The sequence below is a fragment of the Geotrypetes seraphini genome, chromosome 2 (genome assembly GCF_902459505.1).
Source record: "Geotrypetes seraphini chromosome 2, aGeoSer1.1, whole genome shotgun sequence".
Taxonomy (NCBI): Eukaryota; Metazoa; Chordata; class Amphibia; order Gymnophiona; family Dermophiidae; genus Geotrypetes; species Geotrypetes seraphini.
The window spans coordinates 152,957,401-152,979,332 of record NC_047085.1 but is presented as its reverse complement, the minus strand read 5'-3'; the positions used below and the strand labels follow the sequence as shown (position 1 = coordinate 152,979,332).

At 41.7% G+C, this 21,932-nt stretch overlaps 1 protein-coding gene across 1 annotated transcript in view; it reads left to right on the top strand.

Moving 5' to 3' along the window:
* MTCL1 (microtubule crosslinking factor 1) overlaps nt 1-930 on the top strand; it is a 398,239-nt gene extending 397,309 nt beyond the window's left edge. The window contains 1 exon segment of the mRNA XM_033934045.1: nt 1-930. Within this exon segment, the coding sequence (XP_033789936.1) occupies nt 1-42 (42 nt within the window). The 3' untranslated portion in view covers nt 43-930.
* Nucleotides 931-21,932: the final 21,002 nt, after the last annotated feature.

The following is a 21,932-nucleotide window of genomic DNA, read 5'->3' as shown; positions in this document are numbered from 1 at the left end:
GATGCAAGCCTGCATGAATTATCACAGAATAATTCAGTGTAATACGCACATTAGCACCCTCACCAGGACCAGAGATGGACATTAAAAGGTCGGGAACGGCAAAATGCAGCTGATGAATGTTCACCGGTGAAACGAATAGAGATGTTTCTAGATTGAAACAGTTTATGTGCCTGTAACAATTTCATTTTTTTCATAGGTCAGAAAACTATTTTTGTCTTCATCTTTTCTACATAGAAAATATCAGTAACAAATAGGTAACTAAGATAATAAAAATAAATACCTTTTTAACAGAATCTCGATGTGCTCTCTCTCGCTCGCTCAGTACTTGGTACCCTTTTTGTTATATTTGCACTGTTACATTTTCTTTACATATATAAATAGGGTCTCTTTATTTAGTTAATGTTATTCAACAGCAATGTCAGTGTTGCTTACAGAACAAAAATTGTAAAAGTCCTTCATATTGTTTGAAGCTGTAGTAAAGAAAGCCATTCAACTAGCTGAACGGAAAATGCATTTTAAGAAACATGAGAGGAAACCTGGCAAAATTACAGTGACAGAAAGTCTTACAGAATTAGCTGTCTATGCGTGAAATACTTGACTTGCATGCCATTGGGTTTCTAGCACTTTAGTGCATGTACATATTTCTACTTGTGCTCAGCCTTCAGTCTATTTGAGTCTAAAATGTTTCACTGTAATATTGTGATTTTACTTGTACTGTACTTTTGTTGTTGGTATCCTGGCATTGAATATACAAAAGATAATTTTTAAATTATTAAATCAACTGGCTATGTATGTACAGTGTCTGCTGAGAGAAACTTTGTTTTGAGAAAATATTGAGAATTATAGGCAATACTGAATTGTAAGAGTTGTGTTGAAAGGCCTTTACGAGGCCATGAGAACATGGAAATAAAATTCTCAGTATTTACAGTTTGTTGACTTGGATTTCTTTGTGAGTCCGGTTGCTATATTTCAAGATCCATCCAAAATCCATTTTATGTGGAACATCCAATTATTGTGTGAAGCGCACGCTTAACGGCGGGATTGTGCACTGCCGTCCTGCAATAAATTTGCGCACATACACCACATGCAAAGATAGTTTTTCAGATTTTTTTTCTTTAAGGCATGTGTATTAAGTCTCTAAGGGGTCCTTTTATTAAAGCCACAGCAAAAGTGTCTCATTAAGGCTGCGTTTGCTGCAGCTTTAGTAAAAGAATCCCTTAGACTAGATTCTTACAAGGGTGGTGGGTCCTTTTCACTTTTAGAACATCTATTTATGCACTAAAAATATTTTAATTGTGTCTATAAGGGTAATGAACAAAAATCACATCTTAAACATTAAGGGGATCATAATTAAAAAAAAAAAAAAAAGTCTAAAAAGTGGCCTAAATGGGTATTTGGACGATCAAAAAGTCTAATCGTCCAAGTGCCCATAACCAAAGCTGGTTTTAGACGTATCTAAAACCAGCTTAGGCCTTTCACCTGCCTCTAAACACATAGAGCGAAAAGAGGCGTTTTTAGAGGAGGGGAAATGGTGGGAGGTGGGCCAACCTACACCTAGGCCAACCAGAATTGGCCCAGTAGCCTTAGGCCCCTCCTGTGGGCGGGGCCTTAGGCACATGGGCCAAACCCTATCCAATAGACATCCTAAAGAGAATTGCTTCTACTTCGCTGAACACACGCCTTAAATATAGGCCAGCATTTTGAAGGCCTACATTTAAGGCATTTGTCTCATGTCTATGGAGACATGTAGGGACGCTTAAGCACACCCAAGGCTACTTCCAAGTGAAACAATGCTCACGCTCCACCTTGGGCAAGCTGAAGCGTCCCTATGCATCTCTGTGGATGCGCTACAGATGCCTACAATCTATGTGTCTTTCATCGCACAACTTAAAAAAAAGAAAAAAAAAAAAACATGCATCCTGATTGGCTGACAGATGGCGGTAGGATGCCTACCACTGCCTCAAATCGGGACGCGCGTTTCAAGAATCAGGCTCTTAGTCTGTCCGTCCTAGTATGACACCTCTTATGTTCTTATGAATTATTATTGTCATTTATCTAGCGCTACCAAGCATATGCAGTTCTGTACATACACATATAGCACAGGTCCTGGTTTTGAAGTTTATAGTCTTAATATAGTTGCATAGTAGGAAACAGCAGATAAAGACCAACTAACCTGCCTAGTAGGGGTTTTAGGGTTGTAACTGCAACCACTAGTACATGCCCCCCACACCTTCCCAATGTTTTCATTTAGAATTGGAACTGTCTCTCTGTGAAAATAACCCACCTCCCCCCAAGCCTTCTAAAATTTAACGCTAAGAAATGCAAGGTCATTCATTTGGGCTGCAAAAACCCGAGGGAACAGTACAGTTTAGGGGGTGAAGAACTTATGTGCACGACAGAAGAGCAGGACTTGGGTGGGATTGTATGTGATGATCTTAAGGTGGCCAAACAGGTTGAAAAGGTAACGGCAAAAGCTAGAAGGATGCTAGGTTGCATAGGGAGAGGTATGGCCAGTAGGAAAAAGGAGGTGTTGATGCCCCTGTATAAGACTTTAGTGAGATCTCATTTAGAATATTGTGTACAATTCTGGAGGCCACACCTTCAAAAAGATATAAAAAGAACCGAGTCGGTCCAGAGGAAGGCTACTAAAATGGTGTGAGGAAAGGCAGGAGAGGGGAGATATGATATAAACATTTAAATACCTACGTGGTGTAAATGCGCATGACTCAAGTCTCTTTCATTTGAAAGGAAGCTCTGGAATGAAAGGGCATAGGATGAAGTTAAGGGGCGATAGGCTCAGGAGTAATCTTTTTTACAGAAACAGTGGTAGATGCGTGAAACAGTCTCCTGGAAGAGGTGGTGGAGACAGAGACTTCAAAAAGATATAAAAAGGATGGAATCGGTCCAGAGGAAGATTACTAAAATGGTATGTGGTCTTCATCATAAGGCGTATGGGGACAGACCTAAAGATCTCAATCTGTATACTTTGAAGAAACGGCGGGAGAGGGGAGATATGATAGCGATGTAAACTGCTTTGATTTAACTTTTTGTGTTAACATTTGCGGTATATCAAATAAACTAAACTGTACCTAAGTAATGTAAATGCGCATGAGTCGAGTCTCTCATTTGAAAGGAAACTCTGCAATGAGAGGGCATAGGATGAAGTTAAGAGGTGATAGGCTCCGGAGTAATCTAAAGAAATACTTTTTTACAGAATGTGTGGTAGATGCATGGAACAGTCTCCCAGAAGAGGTGGTGGAGACAGAGACTGTGTCTGAATTCAGACAGGCCTGGGATAGGCATGTGGGATCTCTCAAAGAGAGAAAGAGATAATGGTTATTGTGGATGGGCAGACTAGATGGGCCATTTGGCCTTTATTTGCCATCATGTTTCTATGTTACAATACCTTCATTCCACTGCCTTTTTGAATGAAAACAGATGAGCTGTCATCAGTCTGTGAGGATGGCTTTTTATTTAGAGCTGTAAGGCCTGCAGTAGAGTTTAAAAATTGAAGTCAGTAAATCCATCAGTTGCTGTTATGGCATAATAATCAGGTTAAAAGACATTATTCAACAAGGCCTTAGGTAACGATAAATATATAAACATACAGTACAGAGCATCAAAAAGCCTTACTCTTTCAGTTTCGAATTAATATATCTTCTCACCTGTCACCTTTTTAATATTTTCTTCTTTGTAACTCAGGTAAAAAAAATGCAAACGGATCCCATGTGATTCTGCACAACTTCACATCAGCCAGAATGAATGGTAGCTATTCCATTATATCCTGCAGCAGGGAAAATATAACCTCTAAAATGAGACATGATTCAATCAGTCTTCTTGGTATTTGTGTGGTATATATGCAACAAGCAGTACCATAATATCACTAATAAAAAACCTGATGCTGCTCAGAAGTCGCATTTTGCTCATGAATAGTAGGTCATTGATGAGAGCTCATTAATTAAAGCAATCTGCTCCCCAACTGAGCATTTCAACATGTTTTTTAACACAGCTTCCTTCAGGTTGCCAAGATGTTACTGTGCCTTCACTTTATAACAGAGTTGGGAATATAACCAACCTCTTTCTGTATCTTCTATTTACTACAGATTAAAGAAAAGGGAACAATGTATTTAAGGAAGAAGTTAAGCCCCAGAGCATTCTGCAAAAATTAATCTAAACTGTGTATGGTTCCTCCTAGCCCTAATAGATTTCTAGTTGAGTGGAGGAGAAGCCAAATTGTGAGGGGTTTTTTCCAAATTTTATTGAGTTTTCAAAAAGTTACATGAAACAAAGAACAATAACAGAACATTGAGGAGCGTCACAGTACATCAGTACGTATATCAGTATAAAGCATATAAGTTCCATATATATTTGCGTGCTTACATTGGAAACAAGAGACAGAAAGAAAAATTAGTATAAATTGAAAAATATCTTTAAACACTGTCAGCGATTGTAGATTCATTTGTAAAGGGGACCATTGTTTATTAAAGGAAATTGTGTTTGCCAATTTTGTTGCTAACGGTCAATTCATATTTATAATATTGTAATACTAATTGCCACCAATGATGTGAGGAAAGAGAATTGGCCAATTTCCAGTTAGACAGAATATTTTTAAGTGCTGGAGCATGAGATTAAAGCAGCTGCCTCCTGTGAAATAGGGTTGAAATCCTGTTAGATCTCCTTGGGGGAGTCATAGATATTTCATGGGAGTCATGCTGAGATTATTGAAATCAGGGTCCCTGGTTGAAGAATTCTGAATGGAGCCAAACCCAAAATGGCTACTGCAATGTCTGGAGGGTAATAAAATATGGAAGAAAAAAAATCATTGAGACTATGAGTGAAGACTGATGGTATTAATCCCAATCTAGTTCTGATTCAACTATACAATAAAAGAAATAGCAGAGACCTGCAAGGTTAAGAAAGAGACTCTGCTGCTGCTTTCAAGCCATCTAAGCTAAAATATATCTAAAATACATATTTTTAATAAAAATTCTCCCAACATGAAGGAGTCTCATTTGTTAATGTGAATTAACCAATTAATATGTGTTAATGCCCATTAATGTACGTTAATTCAAGTTAAACACATAGGGCCCGATTCTATATACTGTTAGGCGCTTGAAATATTGGGCACTGACTAGTGTGGCGATAAGCGTGATTCTCAGGTTTGAGAACCACCTGGCCAGTATGGTGTACAGCAGCGGTCTCAAACTCGCGGTCCTCTAGGGACTATTTTGCAGCCCATGGTCTGTCCTCTCCACTTCACAAGTTTTACGATTGTGGAGAGGACAATAGCGTACAGACCGCGACTGCTGTAATTGGATTTGCGTCTCTCTGGAGGGAATGTCGGCAAATGGCTCGCGGCTCGCCTAAAGCAGGAATCCCCAATCTGCTTCCCTTCCCTTCTCACTGCCCTCCCCCAAGCCACCGCAATCGGGGAACAGGCCAGCGCCGAGGTCTTAGCTCTCCCTGCTTATCTTCCCCAGCGTGGAGCCGACCAATTCTCACCACCCGACATCAATTCTAACATCGGAGAGGAAGTTCTGGGCCAGCTAATCACTGCCTGGCTGGCCTGGAACTTCCTCTTGGATGGCAGAATTGACGTCAGGTGGTGAGAATTGGTTGGCCCCGCACTGGGGAAGATAAGCAAGGAGAGCTAAGACCTCGGCGCTGGCCTGTTCCCCTATTGCGGCGGTGGCGGCCTGTTCCCCAATGGTGGTGGCTTGGGGGAGGGCAGGGAAAAATAAATAAAGAAATCAGGGGGACAGGGAGACAGAAAGAAAGAAGGGAGACAGGACACAAACAGAAAAGGCGCAAGGAGAGAGAAAGACAGAAAGGGCATGGAGAAAGAAAAAAAGAAAGAAAGGGGGCACGGAAGAGAGAGAAAGACAGACATAGAAAGAAAGGGGGCATGGAGAGAGAGAGAAAGAAAGAAGGGGGCAAGGTGAAAGAAATAAAAAGTTAGGGGAGGGAAGGAGACAGATGCCAGACCAGGGGAAGGGAAGGAGAAAGAGATAGAAAGGAAAGAAAGATGTCAGACCATGGAAATAAGGATGGAAGAAGAGAGAGATAGAAGGGAAGGTAAAACATGGAAACATAGATTTTGAAAAGAAAGCAAAAAAATTGAATATTAAGTTAATGCCAAAGATGGATGCAAGGCAGAAAGTGAAGATGGAGAGAAAAACAGTCAAAGGACAAGAAGGCCCCTGGAAACATAGTTAAAAGCACAGAAAAGTAAAGTCACCAGCCAACAAAGGTAGGGAAAATGATTTTATTTTCAACTAGCTGAAGCCCCGGCGTTGCACGGGTATTTAATTATAGCAATAACACTGTAAATGGATTAAAATAAAGATACTTTATAGTGGTGAATGAAATTATTTTTTTACAGCTTAATAAAAAGTACAATATTCAAATTATAATGTGAAATATTTGACAAAATGAATACAATACAACTAACGCAAACGTGATTATAAACAACATTTTTAGTTTCACCTCCAGGAGCAAGAACATATAACTTCTTGGGTGAACCCACCCTTGAGCAAGCAACATAGAGTTGTGGACCGAGAGACCCCCCAGAACATATCACCCCAGGTAGTGAGGGATCTGCATACCAAGTCAAATCGGTCAAGCCGTTTTTGAATTACTGTAAGAATGGCAGCTTTTTACATTTTTTCCATTGACATGAATGGGTGAAATCTGATTTTCTGTTTGTAGCTCCGCCCACGTGTGCAGGTGGGCCGTGAGACCCCCAGAACATATCACCCCAGGTAGTGAGGGATCTGCATACCAAGTTTCATTCAAATCAGTCAAGCCAGTTTTGAATTACAGTGAGAATGGCAGCTTTTTACATTTTTTCCATTGACATGAATGGGTGAAATCTGATTTTCTGTTTGTAGCTCTGCCCACGTGTGCAGGTGGGCTGCGAGACCCCCAGAACATATCACTCCAGGTAGTGAGGGATCTGCATACCAAGTTTCGTTCAAATCGGTCAAGCCGTTTTTGAAGTACTGTGAGAATGGCAGCTTTTTACTTTTTTTCCATTGACATGAATGGGTGAAATCTGATTTTCTGTTTGTAGCTCCGCCCACGTGTGCAGGTGGGCCGCGAGACCCCCAGAACATATCACCCCAGGTAGTGAGGGATCAGCATACCAAGTTTCGTTCAAATCGGTCAAGCCGTTTTTGAAGTACTGTGAGAATGGCAGCTTTTTACTTTTTTTCCATTGACATGAATGGGTGAAATCTGATTTTCTGTTTGTAGCTCCACCCACGTGTGCAGGTGGGCCGAGAGACCCCCGGAACATATCACACCAGGTAGTGAGGGATCTGCATACCAAGGTTCGTTCAAATCGGTCAAGCCGTTTTTGCGTGATCGCGGCACATACACACACATACATACATACACACATACATACCTCCAATTTTATATATATAGAAGATATACTGATTGAAATGTGTCAGTTTTGAGAAAGGAAAGATATTAAACTTTAAATGTGAGGACTGCAGAAAAAATAAATAAATGGCCCAGAACTTCCTCTCCGACGTTAGAATTGACATTGGGTGGTGAGAATTGGTCGGCTCCGCGCTGGGGAAGATAAGCAGGGAGAGCTAAGAACTCAGTGCCAGCCTGTTCCCTAATTGCGGCGGAGTTAGCCTATTCCCCGATGGTGGCGGTGGTAGCCTATTCACCGGCTGAGGTGGCGGCCTGTTCCCCAATGGCGGTGACTTCGGGGAGGGCAGTAAGAAGGGAAGCATGTTGGGGACCCCTGCTTTAGGTGAGCCACGAGCCGCACTCAAGTGGCTTAAGAGTCGCAGTTTGCCGACCACTGACTTAGGCCAATGTGAAGAAACACCACCATAGGAGAAATCATGGGGGATCAAAAAAATTTCTGTGTGACAGACAATTGTAATAAATCAAAGCCTATGTGAAGAAACACCACCACAGGAGAAATCGTAGGGGGGTTAAAAAAAAAATTTCTGTGGGACAGATAATTGCAATTTCCAAAGAAACACATTTTTCACATACTTGCCAAAGGCCTACAGCCACCATTGCTCGTTGCTCGTTGCTTGGTTCCGGTGCTTGCGGGTGAGCTGCAGCGCAGAGTAAGCTGTGCACTCCGGATCCGGGCTGAGAGGGAGCGGAGGGAGGCTGAGATCGTGAGATGCACAGCGCAACCTGGAAGCCGCTAATGCCGCCTAGAGACGCAAGCCAAAGCAGGTAGAGGGAGGCTGAGACTGGAAGAATCACAGCGCCACCAGGAGGCCGTTTGCTGACATTCCCACCGATGCAAGTCATTTACAGCACTTGCGGTCTGTACGCGATTGTCCTCTCCACAATCGGAAAACTTGTGAAGTGGAAGAGGACAGATCGCGTGCCGCAAAATAGTCCCTGGGGGGCCGCGTGTTTGAGACCGCTGTTCTACAGGTAATGCATACCGTTTACCATCTGAGCCAGGAGGCTTGCAAAGCAGCAGCTTCTTAACAGGAGCTCATTTTGCTGCCAATTAGTCATATAGCTTAGGATATGTTTATTGCATTTTATCTCATCAGTGAAGCCTCCCTGGGGTGTTGTAACAGAAGTGGATAATTGGTATCACAGGGATGGTGATATATGCTCCTAAGCATTGCATGGATCTTGCAGCTTTCGATCCAAAGATGTTGGAGTCAGGTTTATATGCAAAGCTTTCTCTTTCATTCAGGTTTATCTGAAATGATAGATTTTTTTCCTGAAACTGTTCCAAGTCTGCTGAAGCCAGAGTTCATAAAATGAACAACCTACTGTAGACAAAACAGATGGAGGCCTGCGAAAGAACTGATTTTTAGCCTGTTTCAGTCAGGATTGCTATCAATTTAAGTATGAGGCCAAGCTCGCTTGTATTTTCAGGTGATATTGTCAAAGTCTATCAGTTTCTTTTCTTTACTTTCATCCTATGCCTTTTACCCCCCCCCCCCCACCTTTTTTTTTTTTTTTTACTAAACCATGAAAGCATTTTTTAGTGTAGGCCAGCGCACTGAATGCTCTGCACTGCTCCTGACACTCATATGAACTCTTTGACCCCCCCTCCTTTACAAAACCGCGCTGGCATTGTTAGCGCCGGCCACCATAGTAACAGCTCCGCCGCTCATAGAATTCTTATGAGCGCCTAAGCTGTTACCGCCTTGGCTGGCGCTAAAAACGTTAGCGCAGCTTTGTAAAAGAGGGGGCACTTCGGACATTTAGCCTCCATTCCCTCAGGTATAATCTTAGATAGGGTTATCAGACATCCGGATTTCCCCTTTTGAGGACATGTCCGGGGTCCAGACGGCTTTTCAAAACCCGGCACTTTGTCCGGGGTTTGAAAAGCTTGGAACAAATCACGTGTTCAGCAGGGGAGACGGGAAAGGAGGGGACAGGAAGGAAGACATTTGCCTTCACTCTTTACAAAGACCGTGCCCATAGTGGACTGCACCCTCCTGTCCCGCCCCCCTTCCTACACCAGTGGAAAGAAGCATGAGTTCCTGACCAACACCCACAAGAAGCTGCAGAGATTGAAACTTCATGCAGACTAAAAGGATCCTCCTTTTTCAAGATACCTACTGGATATGTCTCCTTGACAGGAGCCAGGATAGGGCAGTAGTATATCGGCACCTTTCTTTATTTCAGAGAGAATTGGGATGGAAGCAACTGGCTTCATGAAGCCAGCCGACTCGGTCTGTTCTTAACCCTGAGGTACCTCGGAACAGAAAGGTTTTAATTCAACCTAGGGAAGCCCTCCCCATTACATAAAATGAGGTACAGCAGCTTTCCCATTAACACGTGAAAAGGCTGGAGAAAGTCACCAAACCCTGTATTTTTTGCAGTCTGTCATTGGGTGTGCGATCTATTTACCGAAACAGCCTGCTTGAATTTTAACCAAGAATAATCTTACTACAGAAGAGCAGGTTGGAGGGGAATTCCAATGCTGCATGTTCTTATTGTAATTAAGGCTTTATTTAAGCTGCCTGGGAGAGTGTTCAGGCAAAGATGGCTTAGCTTAAGGCGAATCTTCTATACGCTACAGCAAGATCATGACAGAATTATGAATAGTTTCAAGTAGAGAAAGTTAATGATAACATCATATATCATGTATAGAGTGAAAAAAAAAAAACTTCAGCGGTATTATAAGCAATAATCTGAACAAGCCCATTAGCATATTTATAAATTTTATATAAAGCAACAAGTGGTGAAATTTAAAGTAAGCAAAGTGCACAAAATTTAAACCATGCTATTTTAACTTGAGGTTTTAATACATGATGGTTTTAAGGTCCCTTAAAGAGTGGTCAATCAAGTCCATTGGATCACAAATGAAAGTCTAATCCAGGGGTGGGCAACTCTGGTCCTCGAGGCGGCCGGAAATCCAGTCGGGGTTTTTCAGGATTTCCCCAATGAATATGCATGAAAGCAGTGCATGCAACTAGACCTCACGCATATTCATTGTGGGAAATCCTGAAAACCCGACTGGATTATGGCCCTCGAGGACACAGAGTTGCCACCCTGGTCTAATCTAATCTAGGATTTGTGAGTTCGCTCTGTTGCCAGTGTAGCACAAACTGTGTGTCTGCCATGAGATTCACGGTGTTGCCAGAGACATCAGGGAGGAGGAGAGGTGCTAGTGCAGCTGACTGCCTACAGATGTACCTATCACAGCGAGAAGTCAGCTGCCACCGCATCTCTCCTCCTCTATGCGCCTCTTCTTTTTTCCAGCACCCCCCCACTGGCGCTCAAGGACCCATCTGTAGGGCCTCCACACATGCGTGGACATCCATGTGATGAGGTCGTGCATGTGCATGACATCATCGTGTTGATGTCCACAAATTTCTAGGTGCCCTTGAGCCGCAGCCGCCAGTTTAGAGTGCCACAGTTTGCAAAGTTTGCGAAACACTGCCTATATATAGGTTCCAAGCAATTTACAATTGTAAGAGCTTACAGTAGAACATGTAAGATAGATAGCATAGGGTCATATAAATGGGGGATTCTTTACAGAGTAATAGGGGGGAGTAGGTATTATCCGGATTGTTGTTGCATGGTTGATCCTGACTGTGTGCAGTACAGAAGTGTGTTTAATTTTCTTTTGAACTTTAGGTAACAAGATTCTTTTCTTGTGCTTGTTGGTAGTAGGCTCTTCCAAGTTTTGATAGCAATGTAGGTAAACCGAGTTGAAAGTGCACTTATACTTGACTCCTTTTGGCATCAGAGAGGAGTATTTTGAACAAAGGCCAGGGTTTCGAAGTGTATGTTGTTAGTAAATACCTACAATGAATGCAGATAATTCCATTAATGGCCTGGCTTATTTATAGCAAAGTATTTACAAGATGCTCCACAGAGGCTCTTTGGCTCAATTCTTAATTATTTAAAAAGCTTAATTGTGCTAACAAGCTTAATTGTCTTAAATTAAAATTAATTTCTAAGCATCTAACTTGGTAGGCTACTGCTTTCAGCTAGGCGCCTAGTTTCAAGGCACCTACCTGAAAGTGGGTATGGTTTGAAGATGGATTGTGGGCAGGTTTTGCATGAAGATGCCTAAATTGAACTTAGACACTGTTATTTACTGCTGATACTATTTATTATTTCTATAGTGCTACCAGATGCACACAGCACTGTAAATTAAACATGCAAGAGATGGTCTCTGCTTGAAAGAGCTTACATTCTAAATTATGACAGACATACAGGACACAGGGTAGCTCAATATATGATGCTTATGAAGGGACATACAAAGGGATGACAAGGTAGAGAGGGTAGGGGCTGCAGAGGGAATGAGAAACAGATAAAGTGTATTACAAATTGGAAGCATTAAGACCTAAATGAAGCTTCAAAAAAGTAGACTTGAGCCTGGATTTGAATACCGCCAGAGATGGAGCCCTGGCGTACTTATTCAGGCAGGTTGTTGCTGGCATAGGGCACAGCAATGCAGAAGGGCAGAGTCAGGAGTTGGCAGTAGAGGAGAAGGTGCAGACAAGAGAGACTTACTCGAAGAATGGAGTTACCATGGCAAGGTGTAGGGAGAGATAAGAGAGGAGATATTGAGGAGCCACAGAATGGGTACACTTGTAGCTCAGAGGAATTTGAACTGTATGAGGAAACAGACAGGGAGCTAATGAAGCAACTTGAGGAGAGGGGTAACATGAATATAATAACCCTGTGGAATACAAGGCACGCAGCAGAATTCTGAACAGACTGAAGAGGGGAGGGATGGGTTAGTGAGAGATCCGCGAGAAGCATGTTGTAATAATCCAGGCAGAGGTGACGAGTGCGTGGATAATGGTCAAGGCAGCGACCTCAGAAATGAAACTCTGGAGGTTATATAGAAAGAAATGACAAGTTTTGGCAGTTTGTTGGATATAAAAAGAGAAGGACAGAGACAAGTCCAAGATGACCCCCAACATTGCAAGCCAATGAGACAGAGAGGATGAGAGCCTTATCCACTGAAATAGAAAACATAGGGACGAGGAGATGCAGGTTCTAGGAGGAAAGATTAAAGAGTTCTGTCTTGGCCATGTTTAACTTTAGATGGCTGTCAACAGACATCTATGTAGTATGTCAGATAGGCAGGGCTGAGACTCGGGCCTGGATTGCCATAGAAATTTTTGGGTGTAGAAAGTTAGATTTTGCAAGCCGTCATCTTAGAGCTGGTACTAGAAACCATTGGAGGAGATACACAATAGAGAGAGATAGGTGAGGATATGGCAGATAGCAGGGATGATAGTAGAGAGATGGTAATCAGCTAGAGGGGATGGAATTGGAAGAACAGGTGGTGATGTTTGGAGAGGATGAGAAAATGTGCAGTTTCTCCTCCATGATTTCAGAGAAGGAAGAAAAGACCACAGAGTCAGCAAGAGGGTCAGGCGGGTCGAATGGGAGGAGGCAGAGGAGGTGATTCAGTCGAGAACTCAAGGTTATCTTGTTAACCTTTTATCATGGAAGTATTCAGCATGATCTGAGGAGAAGTGAAAGAGGAGTCAAGAGGTGAGGGCACTTTGAATAGAGAGTTAAGCGTGGCAAAGAGACATTGATGGTTTGGACCCATGAGAATCTGTCAAGTGAGAATAGTAGTCTTGTTTTGCAGGCAAAAGGGCATATTTGAAGGAGATCAACAGGAATTGAAGTGAACAAAGTCAGCATGAACACAGGATTCTAGCCAGTGATATTAGGCAGATGGAGCACAGGATACGAGGGAGGAGATAGTGCAGAGAGAGAGCATGAGTCAAAAGCCTGAAGATTCCTCAATGTATTTGTGAGGATCAGTCATGTCTGAGGGGGGAGGGTGTCGAGCTGTGAGGGTTATCAGATGATGGTCAGAGAACGGGAGAATTGAGGTGGAGAAATTGGCAACTGAGAAGTTAGAGAGAAGACAAGGTCAAGGCAGTGGCCATTCTAGTGTGAAAAGGTAGTAGATTACAGCTGAAAACTGAATGAGGATATTAGAGCAAGAACCTTTGAGGCGTAGAAGTCAGAGATGTCCTCAACATGAATGTGGAATCACCAAGGAAAGTGAAGGAGACGACAGTTCGAGAAACACAGAGATCCAGGAGTCAAGGTCCCATGAGAAAGGAAGATAGGGATTTGTGAGGAGGTCGATAATAACCACTATTCAAAGAGGGAGGGTAGTGAATAGACAGACGGAGTGGACTTCGAAGGAGGAGATGCAGTAAGGCTGAGGTAGGAGAAAAGGTTTGAAATCTACAAGAGGGTGAGAGTAGCACGCCCAACCTCTCCTCTGCGACCTACCAGGCGAAGTGTATTGTGGGACAGGATCACGCTTAGGCCTAGCTGCCAATGTCCAGGTAAAGGTGTGATACACAGCCCTCGGTGCTTCCCAAAAGCACACTGAAATTTCTTTAGTTCATCACATAATACACAATAAAACACTTTATTGGTGAACATAATCCATTGGTCAGAATAGCACAAGTTGCAGAAGCAATAAAGTCACTTGGCACAACAGTCACTTCTTATTGCAAATAAAGTTCTCAGGTTTCAAACACTATGGTTCTGGGTGTCACTTCCACCCTCATCTCCAGGTAGTGTCCTTAGGGTTCTACACCCTGCTCACAGTTCTTTAGCACAAGAGGAAAAAAAAACATCCAGGCTTCCATTAAAGCTCTTAAACACCCTTTGGACTCCAACACTTTTAGAGGGCACAAACAGTCTGTCCCAAACAAGTTTCAAAACAAAAATAAAACATTTCTTCTGGCCCTGGTCAGCTGGCCAAACATGTACAGTTTGTCCATAGGGTTTAAACCTCACAAAAAAACCAAAAACTTTTTTTCTTTCTTTCTCTTAACCTTTGTAGCACAGTCACTGGCTCTTGCTGGTACACTGCTTAGGTAGAACCAGGGTTCCCAAGCAGGCTGGAGGGGTTTGGCCTGTTCACCACAGGTGTCTTGCTGCCCTCCCAAGAAGACAGGCTTCTGTTCCCCTTTCACACTTGGCAATAGCTTGAGCAAAATCCACACTGCTCCTAAACAGAATTACAGCAGCAAAACAAAAAACGTTTCTTCACACAGTTTAATTGGTGGCTTGTCCACACCCTCTCTAAAGCTGCCTGCACAAACTCCAACACAAGGCAGCACAAGAGAGAGAAAAAACCCTCAAGGCAAAAATAAACTGCACGGCTTTATAGCTCTACTCACATATCATGTGTTCTTCAGTAAAGTCAGGCAGTTTCAGACTCCTGTACACAGTCCATGGAATAATCTTCCCCCAACTCTTCTGCAGCTGGGATAGCTTCAGAATTAGCTAATTTTTCCATATCCCAATCCAATGGCTCCACAGAGAAACTGCTCCTTTCTGAGCCATGCTGTGCTGGAAGGATGGGCTTCCTTCCCAGCTTCAGTCCTGCTGCCTGTCCCAGCTGTGCCTTCCTCCTATCTGAAGTGGAAGGCTCAAGAAAGGGCATTCTTTGCATATAGCCCCGCCTATTCATAGCAGGGATAAAGTATTCTTAAAGGGCCCTGCACTCCTGCAGTTAGACTAAGCTCTGGGACTTCTACAGGGGCAGGCACCTGACTAAGACTGTTCACAGGATTTTCTCTGGCTTTTGGAAATCTCTCAGTTCTCATAACAGGGTTCTACTGGGGCATACAGGATCTCCCCCCTTATCTACTGTAGGGCTAGTGGGATCCCAGTCACAGTATGGGAGAAGTGGTAACCTCCATGACATAGGGCAGTGACTGAGACAGAGTCTTCAAGGAAGAGCCAGGTTTCAGTTAGTGCAAGTAGATAGAAAGAATGTAAGCAATCTTCTTGGAGATGGAGCGTACATTCCACAGGGCACATGAGGAAGATAGAGGAGAGGAACAGAGATAAGGTTGGATAAGTTGCAGTAAGGTCTGTATGAGTAGCATGAGGGTTGATGGCCCTTGCCGTGAGCAAGAGTAGGAGACTGCAGAGCAGAGTAGGAAAGGTGTGACGATGGCGATAACAGTGAGATGGATCAGATAAGATGGGGAGGGTTGACTGAGAGGGAGAAAATGTTGAAGCCTTGCTGTGAAGAAGGTGGGCAATAGAAGGGATGGTGAGGTGGTGATTTCAGAAAGTGGTTTGGGGTAGAGGAGGAGATTGGGTAAGGTCAGTAACAAGAGAAGAAAGTGTAATGGAGCCACAGACTAGAAGATGGAAATGATATCTAGGATGAGGTAGATTTAGATGGGTCAGGGATTATCCTGGAGAGGAAGTCTGATGGTGGTTTATAATGTGTGCTTGGTAAGGCTACATTGAATAGTGAGCAAGGAGTTCTCACAGATGCAGATGTCAGATAGAAGCTTCTTAATAAAGGTGCTGGAATCAGGATTATTGAGAGAAGGAGGAGTCACTTGAAGTAATGAATTTCTGGTGGCAAACGTGGCATGTAGAGGGTGCCTAAAGTTTTGATACCTACCTGTGCCTAAGTCCAATGTAGGCACCGCTAGGTGCAATTCTTTAAATGGTGCCTAATTCATGACTGACATGTGCTGTGTTCTTCAGAGCCTGTTTTTAGAATTGGGGCCTTTGTGTGTATACTGGTTTTAATCTGTAGATCCTATTTCAACTTCTAATGCACAGATTTCAAATATTCCTTCTCCTTAGGCGGAGGGGGGGGGGGGGTTCTCTCTCCTGAGGTTTTATTTGGAGCTTGGTTGTAAACTGCCCAAAACACTCCCATTGCTGGGGGTGATGGTATTCTTCGTTGTTAATTGATCAGTTCTCTATTAGTTACATTAAAGTTCCTCTTTATAAGGGTGATTGCAATGTATGCGATAATCCACACCACCTGAGTACTTCCACTGATTAGTGTGAGGGAGAATATATGTGACTCCTGGTCTCCCTTAAACACCTTCTGCTACCAGACCTCCTTAACAAGGACATAGCAGGGAACCTTAGCCAGCAGGCTAGGATTCCAACAAGGAACCAAAAGAGCCAAGTATTAGGGAAAGCAGGAAGGCTAGAGGGAAGAGGAAGGAACATGTAGGGCACACCCCAAGAATGCTAAGGGTTGCTGATGAAGAGTTTTGATGCCTTTTTGCCTGCAATGTAGGACATGATTAGAAGAGGTGGCTATTGAAAAGCTTAATGCTTTAGACTGGAGCCTTCAGAACAGAAGATGCCCCCTCATGTTTGGACTAAAAGTCCTTTGTGTTGAAACCTAAAGCTTTTGTTGCATCTCAGCAGTAATAGGTTTGCTTATTTAAAGGGCTAAAGCTCAAATGCTCAACCACGGTACAATTTGATGGCAGGGATAGAAATTTAAAGCTTTTCACTGTTGATAATTGCACAGTTGATAATTAAATAAAGCCCAGACTAGTACAAGAGCTATAAACAGTTTCAGAATTTAAAAATCACAAACAAGAGCATGATGTAAAAGTTGAAATGTATTTATTTATTTAATTCATTTTTTTATCCCATTCTCCCCAAAGAGCCCAGAACGGGTTACAGGTTAGCACCTGTACAGTTTTACAGGTTAAATTTGGCATAATTAGAGTTTCAAGATTTTTCAATGTAAGTTTTTATCCTAATGTGATACAAACCAAGGATCTAGTACATAAGAAAGAATAGCCTTACTGGGTCAGACCAATGGTCTATCAAGCCCAGTAGCCTGTTCTCTCGACGTGGCCAATCCAGGTCCCTAGTACCTGGCCAAAACCCAAGAAGTGGCAATATTCCATGCTATCGATCCAGGACAAGCAGTGGCTTTCCCCCATGTATTTCTCAATAACAGACTATGGACTTTTCCTCCAGGAACCTGTCCAAACCTTTCTTAAAACCAGCTACACTATCCGCTCTACTACATCTTCGGCCACATCGATTTGTAATATCTCCTCTGGTATCTTTAAACAGGGTTCTTTAATTACTCAAGAACAGTGGGGGGGGGGAGGGGGGGGTTAATTTTATAAAGAATATTTCCATGGTGAAGGCCTTTTTGTGCACATAAAAGGGCACTTAAAAAAATACCCAGTGGTTGCACATGTAAAAGCATGCATAATTACATTACATTACATTAGTGATTTCTATTCCGCCAATATCTTGCGGTTCAAAACGGATTACAAAAGAAGTTATCCTGGCCACTCCAGAGGAATTGAAGAGAAGAGCGGGTTGCTTCAGAGAAATTGGGACGATTCTTGCAGTGTTAGTTTGTCTTCCAGGATTTATTGAATAGCATGGTTTTTATTTCTTTTCTAAACGATTTGTAGTCTGGGGTCGTTACTCAGGAAATTGGAGCGTTCTGGTAGTCTAGTTTTGCTGCTTGTGTGGCTAGAAGGCCATCATATATTTTTTTTTCATTCGACGTCTCTGATTAGGGATGCGTAAACGGTTTGTGGCTTCTCCTATGTCTGGCTGAGGTAGTTTGGATTAGGCGGTTGTTTAGAAAGGTTGGGCTGTCTCCGTTTAAGGTTTTAAATAGTAGGCAGTAGAATTTGAATTGTACTCTTGCTTGTATTGGGAGCCAGTGTGAGTCAAGAAGCCATGCATTTTTATAGACCTAATGTAGGCATATTCAGGAGTAGAGTGGGGGCTGTCACAGTTTATTCAACTTTAAAAATAAAACATCCATGTACATTAATGATTTCAATCTAGCTATGTATTCTGTAGTTTTCTATAAGTAGGCTATAAATAGTGCCTACTTGACTTTCACATGTAGATAACCTATCATAAGATTACCCTCCATGTGAAAATCTGAAAAGAGAAGGAGGACTTGTGTTTACTTTTGAAAATCATATTTAAGGGCTCTTTTTACGAACCCGCGTTAGCGGCTTCAGCGCGCGTGACTTTTCATCACGCGCTAACCCCTGTGCTGGCCTAAAAACTACCGCCTGCTCAAGAGGAAGGCGGTAGCGGCTAGCGCGGGCCGGCGGTTTAGTGCGTGGTATTACGCTTCGTAAAAGGAGCCCTAAGAGAAGTACATATAAAACACTGAAAGTTCTTTTTTTGTGTTGGTTAAATTGTTTCACTTTCAGGGTTTTCTAGCAGAGAATTATCACGTTAATTGGGTATCTGTACCTTTTACGTATCTATTGTGTACATTTCTCTGAATTTAACTTTTTAATTTTTATATTATCCAATGCTTTAATGATTCTTTGTTAGTAACTTTTAGGTAAGAGTTCTATTTTATAAATTTATGTTTCAGATCTGATTGGAACAATGTTTTTGTTGGGGCTCCAGAGACCAGGACATTCTGTGTAGCTTTCTCATGAATCTCTCTCTCTCTGGAAGATCTGGGAATCAATAACTTACATCTGTACTAAATCTTCCTAAAGCCAGCTATAACTAAGCCAGCTATAACTAAGAATCTGATTCTCACACTGCTCCATATAGGAATATGCACCTGGCAGTTCACTGATTGTTGTTCTAGCTTTTAAAATAAGGCAAATTCATTTTCTAATAGAAAACGTAAAATCATAAAGCCATTCTTACTGCAACTCAGTCACTGATCATATGCCTTTATTTCCCTTAGGTCAGAACTGCATCTCTTCTTTTGGGAAATAGCAGTTTCAAATATGTTTCTGTACTCTAGTTTTCTCTGTAGACTAAGAAAGAGTTCTGAGATGTTAAGAGATCAAAATCCTGACACAGGAATGACCACAAAAAGGTGAACTTTAACCTAAAGATGGAGGATTGATATTTACAACCCAAGACAGTTAACTAGTGCAAGCATAGAAAAAATATATAAATGACTCCAATTCTGTGCTGTTATTACTATCTTATTGCTGGTTGTTAGACGTCCTTTATACAGAAAAAAAGAGGGAAGCATGGCTCATCCGATAGAAGCTGTGGGAACAGCATGACTATTAGTTTAGAAACGCACCAACGAAGGTTGCAGGTTACTCACGAGCCTGTTGTTTTAACCCACAGTTTTAACCTGCGGTTTAAAGCAGGGCTGCACTATGGCGTGCTCTTTTCTGTCCAATAATTTCATATGGAAGAAAAATACCTGAGGGAAAGGGCCTCATAGGGCCACCCCCGATTCTCATACCTGTTTGTCTTGAATAGACTGTAAGCTATGTAGAGCAGGAACTGTCATGGGTGTCATAGGGGCATGGGGGGGGGGGGGGGGTGACAGGAAAAGAACATGAAGGAGGATGAGAAAATAATTTTAAAGGCACTCAGTTATTATGAGTGTTCTGAGCCCAAACATTTCTTTTTGCAGCCCCTGGATGTTGGAGAGTTAAGTGGGAAGCAGTAGTCCCCATCTTAAATATAGGAAAAATAATAGTGAAAGAAGATGCTTATGACTTCTGTGGACATTCTGACTGTGACTTTAAATACATTTGGGCCACTCCAGCTTCCTTTTTTCTCATAATTTGAAGAGCAGGAAGTACCAGGCCAGTCTCTTCAAATAGGAATGATGTCCCTCCGGACTCTGGTTAAATGTATTCATGCTGCCTGGATCCTGCCTCTACTCTGTCTCATCACATTCTCACGCTTGCTGATTTCTTTACAATTGCATTTTCCTTTTTTTTTTTCTGTAGCACTCTCAAGAATTTGTCTTCTTTATCTTTAGTTTGATGTGAATGCTGTGTGCACATTATATCGCTCCAGTTGTGTATATTGTTATAAAACTATAATGGCGAAGCTCTTTGGGGCATGTTTGAAAGCTGCTAGATCCGCACATGCACTTTGCAAACGAGAGTGCACAACTTTGTACAGACTAGAAGAGGACAGTCCTCTGCAGAAAAACCACAGAAGCAAAACAAAGTGAAGGTACCAGTGTCAAGAATAAATATTAATTATAAATGACACAACCAGTGGTCCATATTGGGGAAAAAAACCCGGAAGACCCAACAATGGCCAATGTTTCAGCAATATGCCCTGCATCAGGGGTCATATGATGACAATTCATACCATCATTCCAACTATGGCCAATCATATTAACAAATGTTGATAAACTGTAAAACCTGGCATAGAGAGCTTCACTCTCTTGCCTGAATCACTCTAATTTACTAAGGCACATATATTTTTTTTCCTGCTTAGGTGGGCAGTTTCTTCTTTTTCCATCATCTTCCACTTCAGTTGAAAACAGTGCTGGGATTTGGATACATGAGCCTTCACCCAGAAACAACCTCCATCTCCCTCCTGCTCATTCTTCCTAGTTTGGTCATCACACCCAATGGTTTTCTAGGCTGCAACCAATGCACCATGGCTTCTTCTGGAGCCCTGTATTGCAGGCTTGAAATCCAGTCACCAGCTGGCATTCTTAATGGTGACATGACTCCCCTCCCTCCCAAGAGGCATAATATTTAGCATAAACATTGGTTTCAATGCAGGTGCAATTTATGCCACTGTGGCCTTCATATTTTTATAAAGACCATTAAGCTATTATAAAACAGGCTTAAATAATGTGTCTACTTGTACACCTAACCTAGGTGACCTATTATAAAAGTTACCTTTCACATGTCTGATGCCTTAGTTTTTTTTCATGTCTGTCCTTTGGAATGTTAGTTCTTATTTTTTTAATAATTTTTTATTGATTTTTAAACAAGAACAGTGTTATATAAATAAAAGAACAGTATATTATTGCATTTGGTCATAACACTAAAATCTATATAGATAACAGAACTATCCTTCAATAATTATATTATTTTGCATATAGTAATAACGTAAGAACCAAGTAAATAATATAAAATGAACCAAGTAACCTAAAATATCATTATCATAATGTTATTTCTAATTTCTGGCATAAATTATAATCCAAAGCAGTCTATACATTACATACAAGTACTCGCTCTTTCCTAGTGTGGTTCACAATTTAAATGTTGTACCTGGGCAATGGAGGTTATAGGGGTCCTTTTATTAAGGTGCGCTAACTGATTTAGTGCATGCTAAAGATTAGCGCGTGCTAAATGCTAAGTCGCCCATAGAATATAATGGATGCCTATAGCTAGATTTAGTGCAACGCTAATCTTTAGCGCACGTTAAATTGGTTAGCACGCCTTATTTTAAGGCCAGTGATTTTATTATTTTATGTTTTATCCGTTATTTGTTTCCCTATTGTACTTTTCCTTTGTTTTGTTCTTCTTTAATCAATTGTATTTCAAAACCCTATCTTACCTTGTGTAATGAGAATAATGTATTAGTCATTTACCCGATGTATATAATTTAAAATTTGTATTGTTTGTCTCTCATTGAATGTATTTTAAATTGTTCATCGCTTAGAATTTGATTAAGTGATTAATCAAGAGAATAATAAACTTGAAACTTGAAACTTAATAAAAGAACCCCTAAGTGACTTGCTAGTCATTAGGCTACCCATTATTTTTTTTTTGTCTAGAAAATAAGTCCTGCCCTCTGGATATAGTTTGAAGATCCCGTATCACTTCAAATGAACAGGAAACATTTGGATTTATTTTTTTTAGAAACATTTTTTCCTAAAACTAGTACAGTAATTAGTTTTTGTCTCTAAGTGCATACACACCCAGCAGTAAACGTTCAGCTTCCTCCACTGATTTCAG